This window comes from Bufo gargarizans, chromosome 4 (genome assembly GCF_014858855.1).
Source record: "Bufo gargarizans isolate SCDJY-AF-19 chromosome 4, ASM1485885v1, whole genome shotgun sequence".
In the NCBI taxonomy this organism is placed as follows: domain Eukaryota; kingdom Metazoa; phylum Chordata; class Amphibia; order Anura; family Bufonidae; genus Bufo; species Bufo gargarizans.
Window position 1 is genome coordinate 189,621,225 of NC_058083.1, and position 17,906 is coordinate 189,639,130.

At 43.0% G+C, this 17,906-nt stretch overlaps 1 protein-coding gene across 1 annotated transcript in view; it reads left to right on the forward strand.

The window, feature by feature from the left end:
• LOC122935305 (anosmin-1-like) overlaps nt 1-17,906 on the forward strand; it is a 47,829-nt gene that overhangs the window by 15,498 nt on the left and 14,425 nt on the right. Inside the window, exons 2-7 of the mRNA XM_044291070.1 lie at nt 204-411; nt 6,750-6,934; nt 7,905-8,034; nt 10,555-10,760; nt 10,851-10,986; nt 11,405-11,551. Of these exons, the coding sequence (XP_044147005.1) occupies nt 204-411; nt 6,750-6,934; nt 7,905-8,034; nt 10,555-10,760; nt 10,851-10,986; nt 11,405-11,551 (1,012 nt within the window). The remainder of the gene's footprint in view (nt 1-203; nt 412-6,749; nt 6,935-7,904; nt 8,035-10,554; nt 10,761-10,850; nt 10,987-11,404; nt 11,552-17,906) is intronic.

A 17,906-nucleotide genomic window follows, 5' to 3' on the forward strand; every position in this document is an offset into this window, starting at 1 on the left:
TAATCAACTTTTGAATGTCTCTATGACATATCAAAAGTTTTTGAAAAGTTAGTGATCTTTTAATCATGCCATTAAGAAGAAGGATTCATGGAAAATGAATAGATCCTAAAATATGACACACTGTTGATAACAAATCCAAGCAGAGAGGTCTCTAGTTATCATTTTATAAAAGAATTCCTGACCAGTACTGTGTTCTTCTACAGAACAGACACGAGTGCATAGCCAGCTGTGAGTTTCTGAAAGCTCTGCAAGCCATGAAGCAGGGTCACTGTCCACCACCACATAGAGCATCTGGCTTTGCAGCTGCCTGTGTACTGAGCTGCAGTGGAGACACAGACTGTCCTGGTTCCAAGAAGTGTTGTGCCAATGGATGTGGGGTCACCTGCCAGGTTCCAGTCAATACGTATAAAGGTACATTATTGTTTAACTCAACTTTACTAGCATAGGATTACAATACGTGCAGGCCTTTAATTACAGGGTTTGCTGCCACACATTCTCCCGTAAAGAGTATATTTGTAATTGGCCAGCAAATATAATGTGTGTGCCCTCATTGTACTGCTGTGCTATCATTTTAAAGGGGATTTCCAGCATTAAAGAAGTTGAAGGCAGCTGACTTAGACTGGCTTAAATTTAATCTGTCACCAGGAAATTCGCCATTAAACCAGACACAATTCCTTTTAGGGCTAGCTACGCTGAATGTAATGTAATTAATCCATGTGCAAATGAGCAGGTAAGTGCACAGAGGGCAGGTCCAAGCCACTGTGTGCACCCTTGCACCTCCGGTTTCCTTCTCTTTTTTTCATTGACAAGGTCAGGTAAGATGATTATGCAGGAACCTGGCCCTGTCAATCAAGGAGAGGAAGCGGGTGGAAGGGGAAGGGTGCATACAGTGGTTTTGGCCCACCCTTAGTGCACTTCTATTAAAGATTTCACTAAATGAAAGCTATTACATTCAGCCTAACTAGTCACATAATATATTGTGTCTGTTTAACAGTGTAATTCCTGGTGATAGATTCTCTCTTAAAAATATAAAGGTATCAACACCCCCCCTTCCCCCAGGTATATAAGCTTTTATATACTCATAGCATTAGACATACACATCTTTATTTTCACTGGGTGTGACTTCTAATTAGCTTGTTTACTTAAAGGGTAACTGTCATACTTTTATTAAATTTGCTAGTTTATTAGAGCTAGGCATGTATACCTGAGTTAGTCTGTCAATGATTGTCAAAAGATCTGTAATTACCTTATAATAACAGCTTTCATTAATGTCCTCTGTCCCTTTCCACTGCTTCCTTAACCACCTCCGGACCGCCTAACGCAGATGTGCGGTCCGGAGGTGGCAGCCCTGCGCACAGTCACGCATATATGCGTCATCTCGCGAGACGCGAGATTTCCTGTGAACGCGCGCACACAGGCGCGCGCGCTCACAGGAACGGAAGGTAAGCGAGTGGATCTCCAGCCTGCCAGCGGCGATCGCTCGCTGGCAGGCTGGAGATCCGAATTTTTTAACCCCTAACAGGTATATTAGACGCTGTTTTCATAACAGCGTCTAATATACCTCCTACCTGGTCCTCTGGTGGTCCCTTTTGTTAGGATCGACCACCAGAGGACTCAGGTAGGTCAGTACAGTCGCACCAAACACCACACTACACTACACTACACACCCCCCCCCCCCCCCCGTCACTTATTAACCCCTTATAAACCCATGATCACCCATGATCACCCCATATAAACTCCCTGATCACCCCCCTGTCATTGATCACCGCCCTGTCATTGATCACCCCCCTGTCAGGCTCCGTTCAGACGTCCGTATGATTTTTACGGATCCACGGATACATGGATCGGATCCGCAAAACGCATACGGACGTCTAAATGGAGCCTTACAGGGGGGTGATCAATGACAGGCGGGTGATCACCCATATACACTCCCTGATCACCCCCTGTCATTGATCACCCCCCTGTCATTGATCACCCCCCTGTAAGGCTCCATTCAGACGTCCGCATGATTTTTACGGATCCATGGATACATGGATCGGATACGCAAAACACATGCGGACGTCTGAATGGAGCCTTACAGGGGGGTGATCAATGACAGGCGGGTGATCACCCATATACACTCCCTGATCACCCCCCTGTCATTGATCACCCCCCTGTAAGGCTCCATTCAGACGTCCGCATGTGTTTTGTGGATCCGATCCATGTATCCATGGATCCGTAAAAAATCATGCGGATGTCTGAATGGAGCCTTACAGGGGGGGTGATCAGTGACAGGGGGGTGATCACCCTGATCACCCCCTGTCATTGATAACCCCCCTGTAAGGCTCCATTCAGACATCCGCATGTGTTTTGTGGATCCGATCCATGTATCCATGGATCCGTAAAAAATCATGCGGATGTCTGAATGGAGCCTTACAGGGGGGGTGATCAGTGACAGGGGGGTGATCACCCTGATCACCCCCTGTCATTGATAACCCCCCTGTAAGGCTCCATTCAGACGTCCGCATGTGTTTTGCGGATCCGATGCATGGATCCGTAAAAATTATACGGACGTCTGAATGGAGCCTTAACAGGGGGGTGATCAATGACAGGGGGGTGATCCGGGAGTCTATATGGGTGATCACCCCCCCTGTCATTGATCACCCCCCCCCCCTGTAAGGCTCCATTCAGACTTTTTTTTTGGCACAAGTTAGCGGAAATTTTTTGTTTGTTTTTGTTTTTGTTTTTTCTTACTAAGTCTCATATTCTACTAACTTGTGTCAAAAAATAAAATCTCCCATGAACTCACCATACCCCTCACGGAATCCAAATGCGTAAACATTTTTAGACCTTTATATTCCAGACTTCTTCTCACGCTTTAGGGCCCCTAAAAAGCCAGGGCAGTATAAATACCCCACATGTGACCCCATTTCGGAAAGAAGACACCCCAAGGTATTCGCTGAGGGGCATATTGAGTCCATGAAAGATTGAAATTTTTGTCCTAAGTTAGCGGAAAGTGAGACTTTGTGAGAAAAAAACCAAAAAAATCAATTTCCGCTAACTTATGCAAAAAATAAAAAATTTCTAGGAACTCGCCAGGCCCCTCATTGAATACCTTGGGGTGTCTTCTTTACAAAGTGGGGTCACATGTGGGGTATTTATACTGCCCTGGCTTTTTAGGGGCCCGAAAGTGTGAGAAGAAGTCTGGGATCCAAATGTCTAAAAATGCCCTCCTAAAAGGAATTTGGGCCCCTTTGCGCATCTAGGCTGCAAAAAAGTGTCACACATCTGGTATCGCCGTACTCAGGAGAAGTTGGGGAATGTGTTTTGGGGTGTCATTTTACATATACCCATGCTGGGTGAGAAAAATATCTTGGTCAAATGCCAACTTTGTATAAAAAAAATAGGAAAAGTTGTCTTTTGCCAAGATATTTCTCTCACCCAGCATGGTTATATGTAAAATGGCACCCCAAAACACATTCCCCAACTTCTCCTGAGTACGGCAATACCAGATGTGTGACACTTTTTTGCAGCCAAGGTGGGCAAAGGGGCACACATTCCAAAGTGCACCTTTCGGATTTCACAGGCCATTTTTTACAGATTTTGATTGCAAGGTACTTCTTACACATTTGGGCCCCTAAATTGCCAGGGCAGTATAACTACGCCACAAGTGACCCCATTTTGGAAAGAAGACACCCCAAGGTATTCCGTGTGGGGCACGGCGAGTTCCTAGAATTTTTTTTTTTTTGTCACAAGTTAGCGGAAAATGATGATTTTTCTTTTTTTTTTTTTCTTTTTTCCTTACAAAGTCTCATATTCCACTAACTTGCGACAAAAAATAAAAGATTCTAGGAACTCGCCATGCCCCTCACGGAATAACTTGGGGTGTCTTCTTTCCAAAATGGGGTCACTTGTGGGGTAGTTACACTGCCCTGGCAATTTAGGGGCCCAAATGTGTGAGAAGTACCTTGCAATCAAAATGTGTAAAAAATGGCCTGCAAAATCTGAAAGGTGCACTTTGGAATATGTGCCCCTTTGCCCACCTTGGCAGCAAAAAAGTGTGACACATCTGGTATCGCCGTACTCAGGAGAAGTTGGGGAATGTGTTTTGGGGTGCCATTTTACATATACCCATGCTGGGTGAGAGAAATATCTTGGCAAAAGACAACTTTTCCCATTTTTTTATACAAAGTTGGCATTTGACCAAGATATTTTTCTCACCCAGCATGGGTATATGTAAAATGACACCCCAAAACACATTCCCCAACTTCTCCTGAGTACGGCGATACCAGATGTGTGACACTTTTTTGCTGCCAAGGTGGGCAAAGGGGCACATATTCCAAAGTGCACCTTTTGGATTTCACCGGTCATTTTTTACACATTTTGATTGCAAAGTACTTCTCACACATTTGGGCCCCTAAATTGCCAGGGCAGTATAACTACCCCACAAGTGACCCCATTTTGGAAAGAAGACACCCCAAGGTATTCCGTGAGGGGCATGGCGAGTTCCTAGAATTTTTTATTTTTTGTCGCAAGTTAGTGGAATATGAGACTTTGTAAGAAAAATAAATAAAATAAAAATCATCATCATTTTCCGCTAACTTGTGACAAAAAATAAAAAGTTCTATGAACTCACTATGCCCATCAGCGAATACCTTAGGGTGTCTACTTTCCGAAATGGGGTCATTTGTGGGGGTTTTCTACTGTTTGGGCATTGTAGAACCTCAGGAATCATGACAGGTGCTCAGAAAGTCAGAGCTGTTTCAAAAAGCGGAAATTCACATTTTTGTACCATAGTTTGTAAATGCTATAACTTTTACCCAAACCATTTTTTTTTTTTGCCCAAACATTTTTTTTTTATCAAAGACATGTAGAACAATAAATTTGGCGAAAAATGTATATATGGATGTAGTTTTTTTTGCAAAATTTTACAGCTGAAAGTGAAAAATGTCATTTTTTTTGCAAAAAAATCGTTACATTTTGATTAATAACAAAAAATGTAAAAATGCCAGCAGCAATGAAATACCACCAAATGAAAGCTCTATTAGTGAGAAGAAAAGGAGGTAAAATTCATTTGGGTGGTAAGTTGCATGACCGAGCGATAAACGGTGAAAGGAGTGTAGTGCCGAAGTGTAAAAAGTGCTCTGGTCATGAAGGGGGTTTCACCTAGCGGGGCTGAAGTGGTTAAAAGACTGTTGCTAGGGCTTGTCTGTCTTCCTTTTAGTATAAACAGAAGACAGAGCGGTCCATTTTACTGCATCCTGCATTAGGCTTCAGAGTGAGGAGGCCTGTCTATCAGTAATCCAATCTGATTGGCTGGCAGGGAGCTTCTGGCTACAGCAAGTGTGTATGGGAAGTGAGGGAAAGCAGTTTTGGCCTCAGAGAACTGGCAGAGGAGCCATCTTGAGAAGGTCCTCATATTGTAAATGTTTAAACAGTTGTAACTAAGGGAAAACTCAAGGAAAACAGTGGTATGTGAAGAAACTAAAGATTGCTTTATGCATAATGCTGCAACAGCAGTAGCATATGCTAAAAATGTTTTTTTGATAAAAACATGACAGTTACCTTTTAAAGAGTTTTTCTGGTTTGCATGACCATCCTTCAAAAAAATGCACTTTTTTATGTGTATATCATTATTTTTGCAGTTTACTTCATTTTGTACATTTTTATTTTAAAAAAATGGCTCAGACGTCCCTAATCTGTATTCAGAGGTCAGTTCAGTACTGAAGCTGTAGAGCTCCCAGCTCACACTTACCTGCAGAGCCATCCTACTGCTGGCCTCTCTGCCTCTGTCTTATGTGGCGATATATCATATAAGTGATCTTACATGGCATAGAAATACTTCAAATACTGTAAATGATGAGCACTATGTGAGCTCTGTATTTCTGGCAAGCTAACTAACTAGTAAGCCACCAGGGAGATCCAGGAGAGCCTGCAGTCAATGCTCATGGACAGTAAGTATAGAAGGCAGGGAGAAGGTTCTACAGTAAATAGAAACACTTATATATACTGTATGTAAGTATGCCATAGAACTACTTCTCAGATTAGAGTGGCAGTTCTGGAATGGGCAGGAATGTAATAGGTGAGTATGCATTCTTTTATTATTTTATCACAATATGATGCCTTAAGGAAAAAATAATAATTAATTGGACAACCCCTTTAAACGGGTTTTCACATTTCTATCAATCTCCTTTTATTTAATCTAATGTTTGTCCATCTTTCACTTTGTAATGTATTATAATTACCTAAATGTATGCTATCTCCCGATCCACAATGTGGTCACATGACAACATCCAGTCTTCTGCTCTTTGCTGTGTGCTGTAGTGTGAACGCCCATCTAATTAGAATGGGTCAGCATGTTGGTACTGATGGGTCAAAAGCACAGGTGCTGGCTTTTTCTTGCTTGACTATAGTGTCTGCTAGTGAAGTGCAAACGTAAGAAGTTTTCTGCTTGGCTACTGAGGCTGCAGAGGATCGTAAGGCTCTTCCTGCAAGGACACCCAAATCCTTCTCTATAAGTGACTCTCCCAGTGTTACATCCCCTAGGACATGCTGGGAGTTGTGGCTTTGCAACAGATACAGGGGCTGCAGGTTGGGCATCCCTTCCCTTTTTGTCATTTATTGCCCTTTTTACAGAAGCTGTAAGCCATGGGGGGGGGGGGGGGGGGTGTCTCCCATTTATCCTATGTATTATTATGTCATAGTGTCTGCTCCCAGTATATGGGAGCAAACATTTTGGAATGTTATTGTGCATGTTCTCCAATTTACAGGTGTCCCCTGGAAACCTCATTCTGAATTCATAATTAACGAGTACTTAAACAGGACTGTGAAGATTACTTGGAAATCTAGATGCAACATATCTGTAGAGCCCATATTATATATCCTGCAAAAACGATGGAATTATGGCATCCAGCCTAGTGAAGATCAGTCCACAAACTGGCAGACGATAACTGTGGTCAGTACAGAATACATAAAACATAACATCTTACTATGTACAGAACAAAGTTTAGTTTTTTTTACTCGCCACAAAACCTGTGATTTTAACAGACACCCTAGAGAGCTACTAATCTTGTATCTGGTGAGCTATAATGGAGACAACAGGACAGTCACATGTGTATTTCTTTGTCTAACAAAATGGTGGCTTTCCAGGATTAAACCTAATCTTTTTGGCTGCTTTTGACAACTTTTTGATGCCATTTCAGTGTGGCAAGTAGAGAACAGTTCTCTAAAATAAGGAGCCCACGGACGAGAACCCAAATCTTGTTTTCTACTATGGTGCCATTAGAAAGAACAACTTGTCCCGTTAAAAACAAGCCCTCATATAGCTATGTGAATGGAAAAATAAAAAAGTTATGGCAGCGAGGCATGGAGAAAAAACAAAAATGCAGTGAGCAAATGTTCAGAGAGCATATCCTTGATGCACAATGAAGACTTGCTGCCCAGACAAGCCTCTCTCTTCCGCACGCTGTGCCTTCCATTTAGCTTCAGTGATATCAGAATTTTTATCATTAAAGGTCTGTGCCATAAAAAAATATTCCACGTTTTTCAAACCAGCACCTAGATGCATGCAATTAAAAATGTAGTATAGCCACTAAAATTTTCTATAAAATGTATCTGTATAGCGCTGCTCTTTCTTCTATTCCTTATTTGTCCGTCCACCACAGTAATATCTCTGAGGTGGACACATATGCTCAGATCATCCTTCAAATGCCACTAGCCGTATCTACTGTTAGAAGCTGTGACTTTGATGTGACTTTTGTGTAATTCGAGTCCAATATCAAATGTTGAGTGACAGTCATATTGTATACAGTACCTAAAGCTTGCTGCACTACGACAAAAAAACTAAAGTGATAATTTCATATACAAACAATATAATTTTCTCATTAATCCCTAATATGTCATTCCTTATTTTCTGTGTTTATCAGACAGTAGCTTCCCATTTTCTTATGAGAGACATAAGGCCAGGCCGATGGTACCAATTCCGGGTGGCTGCAGTCAATATGCAAGGAACACAAGGTTTTACCATACCAAGTAAGCACGTCTGTTCCTCTAGAGGTAAGAACTACATACGTATGTGCATTGTAAAGTTACCTAATGCTTCCCTAGTTTGCTTGCTTAATACATGATAAACTGAAACTAACTCCAGAGTCTAAATTAGTAAATCTATAACTTGCTCCACAAGTAAAGAACAAACTAACCTTTAGATTTTGCAACATTATGTTTTCATAGTACTGAAAACATTCATGTCTATACTTTATCCTTGCCATTTATCTACAGTAATTTAAGATATTTGGGGCTGTATGAGATTCCACTATTATTTTAAATGACAATACCCGATTCGATAAATGCTTTAGGTAAAGAATAACTGGATTGTGAATTCATATATTTGCTTAATTTATACACACCACAGACATGTTGCCTTTAGCTATGTGCACACTGGCTATTTTAATCTGCAAGTGCTGCATATTATGTCAAATTCATTAAGGATCATGAACGTCATTAAAATAGTCTACTTTTATAATTTATTATTAGATTGACAGTGCTGACACTGTGTACATTGTTACTTCTGGCATGACACAGCCTTCAGCTACGGAGAAATCAAATTCACAGGTCATTCGACCTTCTTGCACAACATACCACATTGTGTATTACCATTGTATGTGATTTAAGGGACTCTAAACCTTGAAGAAAACATAAATCACGCAAATACATTTACCGTAATCTATAGTGCACACACAGTTAGATCTACAAAATGCTCCCCAAACTGCTGCCATAAGCATTTTAGGAGAGATCTTGCAGAAAAAAGAACTTTCTCCCTTTCCCAGTCCTCTCCATCTTTGGCTACAGAACAGTTAGATGGTCGGCAGGACCTCACACACTCAACAGGAAGTTCAGAAGAGGGACAGGGATTAGGCACATTGACAAGCTGGGACTGCTTTAGGAGTCCCTGCTCTGACTCAACATATAGTTTAGGAGTCCCTGCTCTGACGCTACATATAGTTTAGGAGTCCCTGCTCTGCTCTATAGCTGTCTCCATATGTGGAGCCAGCCCTATAACAATGAGGGTCAGGGTATCCCCAATGCTTGAGAATACCCCTGTACAGGTGAAACTTGAAAAATTAGAATATCGTGCCAAAGTCCATTTATTTCAGTAATGCAAATTAAAAGAAATTGCATTAATGCAGCTTAAAATTAGAATTTTGTGGTTCAAGGTTCAATATTCTAGGCTCAAAGTGTCACACTAACACTAACTAGTCAGCTAACCAATCCATACCCCCTGAACAAAGGGTACCTTAAAATTGTGACTTTGGGGTTTCATAAGCTGTAAGCCATAATCATCCAAATTATAACAAATAAAAGCTTGAAATATCTTGCTTTGCATGTAATGAGTCTACCTCATATGTTAATTTCACCTTTTAAATTGGATTACGGAAATAAATGAACTTTGCACAATATTAGAATTTTTCGAGTTTCACCTGTATATTTCATGAATTTAAAGTATTATTTTATTTTTAAAACAACATCCAAAAACTGATCCAGATCTGTATGATAGGGCTTGAGAATACCACAATCTATATCATAAACCGGATGTTTCGGTCCAACAGGAGCTTCCTCAACCGTAATCTATAATGAAGTATAACATATGATAATATTAATACATAGTGTCTGGGTACAATGGATGTGCTAAGAAGGCCAAATCAATAAATACAAACATACTTGTAAGTTCTAAACGTAGACTAACATACATGAAGCTCAATTATATAATAAAGCCAAAAAGGCTAGCATAGTATCCTCAAGTGATTGAGCCCTGTCCATAAACTAAGTGTGCGCATATATCTAATTTAATTATATTCTATCAAAGGGAGGATAAAGTTTGATAACATATAATTCGATTGGATACAAGCAGACTCAATCAATTCTTGTTGCCTCTCACTTAAATTCGACGTGTACTGGAATTCAAGAATTAAATTACAAAGTAATCACCAGACGGTACAGAACCCTGGTATTGTTACATAGGGTCAACCCCTATATTTCTCCTCTTTGCTGGAGATGCCATAAAAATACTGGCTCTATTTCTTATCTCTGGAAAGCCATCCACAAAGCCTTAAATATCATCTTTTCAACTGATATTCATTTGACTCCTAAGCTTATCTTACTCAATCTGTATGATACAAAAACTGCTATCAAGCACCTGTTAAGAGCGGCCAAGATACTAGTTCCCAAGCTTTAGTTAGATATTTCACCCCAACTTTAAAAGATGGGCTCTCAGAAGTATGCTACATTAATAATTTGATAGGAAATATGACATTTAAATATGATATGTAATATGATCTCATGGCCAGCACCCATGAGATCATAGTTATGGATACATGTTATTAAGGGGTTCAACAGGGCCTATCAGCAATCCTGTCCTGACATGCATTACCCATAAAATAAAAATTCTGGTGCATCTTGTATGTTGTGCTAGTCCTCTGTTATCTCTACTATAAAGTATGTGTCACTATTCCCTGCTGCTATATGAATATTGTTTTACATATTACAGTTTAATATATCATCGTTCTTGATTTTCTATAGACCCATTGCCACCAACTGCTCCCACTGGTCTTAGAAAACATAACCTAACGGTTGCCCTTGATGGCACTGTCAGAGTGAACATTACCTGGGCTGTGCCACCAGAACATGACCTACAAATTCATCATTACAGAATATGCTGGAGCATTAAGAAACCTGGACAGGTGCTTTCAGAGAGGAAGGCAGAGAGTTGGGTTGTAACAGATGGGGTATGTAATGCTCGTTTTCAGTTCCTTACTCCATACATTCCACTTCTTCTCTTGTAATATCAAACACCTTTGTGTTATCTTTTAATTTAGGCAAAAACTGTATTTACACTGCAAGGCTTGCTACCTGACATTGAGTACGTTATGAAAATTCAAGCTGTATCAAATTGGGGACAGAAAATATTGAAGAGCCCAAAGGCACAGTTCATGTTCAGTACTGGAGAGCAAGGTGATAGCGACCCCCAAGACTGGTTTTACACTGAGGGCTCATGCACACAAACATATTTTCTTTCCGTGTCCGTTTTGTTTGCAGACCATATGCTGAACTATTAATTTCAATGGGGGAGGGGGGGGGGACTGAAGTTACTCTATGTGCATTCCATTTCCATATGTCCGCATGTCTGTTCCAGAAAAAAATAGAGCATGTCTATTATTGTCCACATAACAGACAAGGATAGGAGTGTTCTATTAGGGGCCCGCTGTTCCGTTTCACAAAATACAGAATGCACACAGACGTATTTTCTGTGGATCCGTGAAAAATACATACGGTCATGTGCATGAGCCCTTAGGATTATGTATATGTTCAATATAAGGATTAGCTCTGATGAACATATTTTGAGCTAGCATTTTGTTTTATTATTTTACAGATTTAAGACCAGGGAGCATGAATCCTACTTTGAATCCATGTGACAACCAAGACAAATCTTATAAAAGTTGTAAACATGCTTTACAAGCATTTACTTTTTACCACAATAATCAGCTTAAAATACAATTATTCTGGAAGCAAATGTCAGGTAAGATATATTGCACCACTTTGTAGCATAGAACAGCTAAAATGAGAAAGTACCAGGGCGGTACATAGGGAACTGGGATGTTAAATCCAGTGACACCCCTGGCCTAGGTAATATCATTAGTCCCATGACACCACCCCTATGCCCATTTGGAAATATCCTCTGTTTTTAATAACTCACCTAGCAGCACCCTCCAGCTAGGGAATCCTAGGGGTTACTGACTATAAGGCAGAGTAATACTGTATATATCATTACCCTTTGTTAAAGGGGTTGTGTCACTTCAGGAAGTGGCATTTATCATGTAGAGAAAGTTCATACAAGGCACTTACTAATGTAGTGTGATTGTCCATATTGCCTCCTTTGCTGGCTGGATTCATTTTTCCATCATATTTTACATTGCTAGTTTCCATGGTTACAACCATCCTGTAATCAATCAATGGTGGCCGTGCTTGCACACTATAGAAAAAAGTGTCAGCCTCTCTGGTGGCTAGAACGGAGTGAGAGCACAGAGGCTGGTACTTTTTCCTATGGTCTGCAAACATGACCAACGCTGAAGGATTGCAGGGTGGTCTTAACCATGGAAATGAGCAGTGTATAATGTGATGGGAAAATGAATCCATCCAGTAAAGGAAGCAATATGGATAATAACAATACATTAGTAAGTCCGTATATATATATAGTAGCTCACCCCTCCTGATATCATGAACAGGTGCTCACACTAAATGCGGTTCACCCCAACCACACAAGAGAATTAAATGATTATATAGTATATAGTGGGCACTCAATACCTGTAGCTACATATAGGGTACAACACATTTATTTAATAACATTATACAATATTCATATATATAACTCAATAAAATTGTAGAAAAATGGCAATTGATATACTCATAAAAGTTGCAATTAATATACTCCTAAAAATTCATATCCTGTGTTGAAAGTTCATGAATCAAAATCCATATGCTGTGTTAAAAAATTCCTTTGAAAATTTGCCACATCAATTGGCGATGGAAAAAAGTATTAAATTGTTATGCAGTTCATTTGATCTCAATATTCAATGTGCTGTATACCAAAATTGGTACGGATATACGGGGTAATGTTAATAGTTCCAGGGATGATATAATGCAGTATATTGATGGTACTTACTGCGTTAGTCCACTCTTTTTGTATCCCTGACCGTAATGGCGTCCCACTACAGCCCTCTTCTTATGCGCTATGGCGTGTATCGTTCCACAGTTCGTCCCGATGTCAGTTTCCACGTTTATTCAATGGCGCTCTTCCTGCTTGAGTTCAGCGTCCCACGTGTAGTATCACGTGATCGGAGCTTTAAAAAGTTGTCACGTGATCTATGCTTTGTTCCAAAGGCGGTACCAACCTCTATACGGACAATCACTCGCAGGTGCTATGTGCAGTTTTTTTCGAGGCAGTCCTTGTGGAATACTGACAATGACTTTTGAGATGCTGTACAGTTTCTTCTTAACGCTGGGATCTCATCCGCTATCGCTATACGCGTTTCGGGGTTCCGTACCCCTTCATCAGTAGCTGGTTTATGAGATCCTTCTCCCTTCTTTATATTCTGTTATAGGTTCCACCCCTTGTTCTAATTGAGGTTCTCTACAAAATCTGGTTAGGAGCCTCTAAGGTTCGGAATAGTTATATCTGCATTTTTTCGCATGTGTATATATATTCGCATATAATTTTCCGTGCGATTTTTTGAGAAATTTTTCGCAATTTTTTCTTTCATTTTTTTAAAAAACTTACTATAAAGGTTATTTAATTATACATGTTCACAGGATATTATTCGCAACATACTAATTTTCTCTATTAACAGACATAATTAGTATCCAATGTTCATAGGTTTATAAGTATTTCCTATCCTAGTTCTTAATTATCATTTTCAATATCCTATATAATATTATTATACAATATTGAAAAACATCATAAAATAATCATAAAACAATAAATTATGTTAAAATATTATTAAAATATTCTAATGCATATTGCATTGATTCATTATTTGTTTTGTGAGATATGATGTCTGGGGGAGTAAAGACATCCAGAGGAGACCGGAGCGTCCATAAATAGTCAAACACCGATATCCAATCAATGTGGGGCACCAAGTAATTTATAAGAATCCAAATATCTCGAAGTCCGCATTTAATCCTTCAGGTTGCAAGGTATTAAAATCATATATACGCCTTGCTTCCTGTCGCGACATGTTCGAGATATGGTCCCCTCCTCTCCAATGTACATCAATCTTTTCAAATGCCATAAATTTCAACAACGAAGGATCCTTATTATGGTAAATTTTAAAATGTTTCGACAGTGAATGTTTTTCATATCCAGACCTAATTTTCGTCATATGTTCTCCAATTCTAGTTTTTAGCAGTCTTTTTGTACGTCCTATATACTGCTTCCTACTGGGGCATTCGATTAGATATAGGACGTTAGATGTATTGCAAGATAAAAAAGTATCAATTTCGTATGAAAATGTATTAGTGGTAGAGGAAGCCTTATTGGTCTTTTTAGGGAATTGTGTATTCTTGCAGTTGTTACATTTGTTGCACCGATAAAATCCTTTTAAATTGAATACTGTCAAGGAACCATGAACCAGACGTACAACAAGAGATAAGTGGAAATAGAAGGCTTTATTGAAAATCAAGCCGTAAGCAAAAAGTCCAAACGGATGGCTAAACCGAAGCAGGGTCTTGCGTAGCCAGAGGTCAGGAACCAGAAGGGTAGTCAGACGAAGCCTGGATCAGGAACCAGCAGGGTAGTCAGACGAAGCCAGGATCAGGAACCAGCGGGGTAGTCAAACGAGGCCAGGATCAGGAACCAGAAGCAGCAGCAGTCTTAGAAGCATGTGAACACAGGAGGACCAAGCAAGGAACTGAAGCCACAGACCTCCTATATATATGAGCTGGGCATCCAGCTCCTCCCAGTGGGAAGGAGAAGCCGCAGGGTGGGAGGCTACAAGAAACCCAGAAACCAAGATGGCCGCCAGCACATGTCAAACGAAGGAGAACAGCAAGAAGGTAAGACCATGACAGTACCTCCCCCTCAAGGGCCCCTCCTCTGCGGAGTAAGGAACGGTTTCTGAGGGAAGCGTGCGTGGAAGGCTCGGAGCAAAGCAGGAGCATGGACATCTGCGGAGGGAACCCAGGAACGCTCCTCTGGACCATAACCACGCCAATGGACCAAAAACTGCAACCGACCGCGGACCAGGCGTGAGTCCAGGATATTGCTCACCTCATATTCCTCACGATTGCCCACTTGGACCGGACGGGGCCGAGGAACCGAGGAAGTGAAACGATTACACACCAATGGCTTCAACAGGGAGACATGAAACACGTTGGAGATCCGCATGCCAGGAGGAAGCGCAAGGGCATAGGCTACCGGGTTTACCCTGCGAAGCACTAGGAAGGGACCAACAAAGCGAGGCGCCAGCTTGGGAGTGGGCACTCGAAGGTTGAGGTTGCGGGTGGACAACCATACACGGTCTCCGACCTGGTAGGAAGGAGCAGGCGCTCGTCTGCGATCAGCCTGGAGTCTCTGGCGCTGCGCAGAGACCTCAAGGGACCTCTGGATCTGTACCCAAGAAGCACGTAGGACGGAAAGGTGATCCTCCACAGCCGGAATATCCTGGGGAGAGAATACCTCCGGTAACACGGCAGGTTGGAACCCATAATTGGCCATGAAGGGAGACGTCCCAGAGGAAGAGTTCACCGCCGTGTTCCTGGCAAACTCAGCCCAAGGCAGGAGGTCAACCCAATTGTCTTGGTGATCGGAGACATAGCAACGAAGGAATTGCTCCAAGGCCTGATTGGATCGTTCTGCGGCCCCATTGGACTGAGGGTGGTAGGCCGAGGAGAAAGAGAGATGAATCCCCAACTGGGAGCAAAAGGCGCGCCAGAACCTAGACACAAACTGACTCCCCCGATCCGACACAATCTCCTTGGGCAAACCGTGCAACCGGAAGACCTCCCTGGCGAAAATCGTGGCCAACTCTTGTGCAGAGGGTAACTTCTTGAGAGGAACACAGTGGCACATTTTGGAAAACCGATCCACAATCATGAGAATGACCGTATGGCCTCGGGATGCAGGGAGGTCCACAATGAAATCCATCCCCAGGTGTGACCATGGGCGCTCCCCGGTGGCTATGGGTTGCAAAAGGCCCAACGGAAGGTGCCGAGGGGACTTACTCTGGGCACAAACGGAGCATGCCGCTACATATGCGGCGATGTCGGAACGTAGAGAAGGCCACCAGAACAGACGTGAAACAGCCCAGGACAGCTGATTCTTTCCAGGATGCCCCGCGGCCTTGGAGTTATGGTAGGTTCGCAACAACCGAGTGCGCAACTCCTCAGGCACAAAACATCTGCCGTTGGGTCTCCCAGAGGGAGCACCAGATTGAGCCGCCAAAATCTGCTCACCCAGGGGAGAGGTCAGGCTGGTGCGAATGGCGGCCAGGATCTGATTCGGAGGTATGACCGAAGTCGGAATCGACTCCTCCCCGGACAGCTCGGAGTACTGCCGTGATAAGGCATCCGCTCTGATGTTCTTGGAACCGGGTAGGTAGGAGACCACGTAATTAAAACGTGACAAGAACAGAGCCCATCTAGCCTGACGTGGTGTCAATCTCTTGGCCTCAGAAAGGTAGGTCAGATTCTTGTGGTCCGTCAGGATGAGAACCGGAACCACCGAACCCTCGAGCAAGTGCCTCCATTCTTTAAGGGCCTGCACGATGGCCAATAACTCCCTGTCACCAATCTGATAGTTGCACTCCGCGGAAGACAGTTTCCGGGAGTAAAACCCACAAGGGAGCAGAGGACCCTCTGGTGTTCTACGCTGAGACAGAAGGGCGCCTACTCCCGTCTCAGACGCGTCCACCTCGAGGACAAAGGGCAACCCAGGGTTGGGATGCGACAGAATCGGAGCCGACACAAAGGCGGACTTTAGAGCCTCAAAAGCTCGGATGGCCTCGAGCGGCCAGACCTGGAAATTACTGCCCTTCCTGGTCAGATCCGTGAGAGGCTTGGCTAGCATAGAAAAGTCCCTGATGAACTTCCGATAATAATTGGCGAAGCCCAAAAAGCGCTGCAGGGCACGGAGACCACTGGGCTGGGGCCACTGTAAGACAGCCGAAACCTTCTCAGGATCCATGGAGAACCCCTCAGCGGAAATGATGTAACCTAAGAAGGTTACCTGGGATCGGTGAAATTCGCATTTCTCAAGCTTACCGAACAGCCTGTTCTCTCGTAACCGTTGCAACACTCGTCTGACATCCATAATGTGGGCCTCCATGGATTCAGAATATACCAAGATGTCATCCAAATAGACCACCACACACTGCTGCAACAGGTCACGGAAAACATCGTTGATGAATTCCTGGAAGACTGCGGGCGCATTGCACAACCCAAAGGGCATAACCAAGGATTCATAATGACCGGTCCTGGTGTTAAACGCGGTCTTCCACTCATCGCCCGCCTTGATCCTTACCAGGTTATATGCCGCCCTCAGGTCGAGTTTGGTAAAGACCGTGACCCCTTTGAGGCGATCGAACAGCTCGGAAATCAAGGGTATCGGGTAAGCGTTCTTGATCGTGATGCGATTGAGACCCCTGTAATCGATGCAAGGCCTCAACTCACCGCCCTTCTTTTTCACAAAGAAAAATCCAGCCCCTGCCGGGGACGAGGATTTGCGAATGTGTCCGCGTGAAAGCGCCTCCCTCACGTACTCCTCCATGGCCTCATTCTCCGCTACCGACAGTGGATAGACTTTGCCACGAGGAGGAACGGCACCAGATTGTAACTGTAACTCTATGGCACAATCGTATGGGAGGTGCGGAGGTAGGGCAACCGCGCGCACCTTATCGAATACATCCCGTTACTCTTCGTATTCAGGAGGCAACAGAGAGTCCGAGGAAGTACACAGCAACTTGACAGGCCCATGGATGCAACTAGCCCCACACTGCGGTGACCACGAGAGGATCTCGGCCGATCTCCAATCGAAAGTCGGATTATGCTTCTGGAGCCAGGGGTACCCCAAGACCACCGAGTAGTGTGGAGACGAAATCACCTGGAGACAGACCGACTCTCTGTGAACGGCACCAATGGCTATCCCCACTGGAAGGGTCTCATGAGTCACGTGTGGCGGCAGAAGGGGTCTGCCGTCTATCGCCTCAAGAGCCAGTGGGGAACCTCGAGGCTGCAGAGGAATGGAATAGGCGGCAGCGAACACACTATCAATGAACAAACCACCAGCACCAGAGTCCACCAATGCCTGGGTCATCACCGAGCCCCCGACCCAGGAGAGGACAACAGTGATCAGTGGTTTGTCAACACGGGAAACCGGGGAC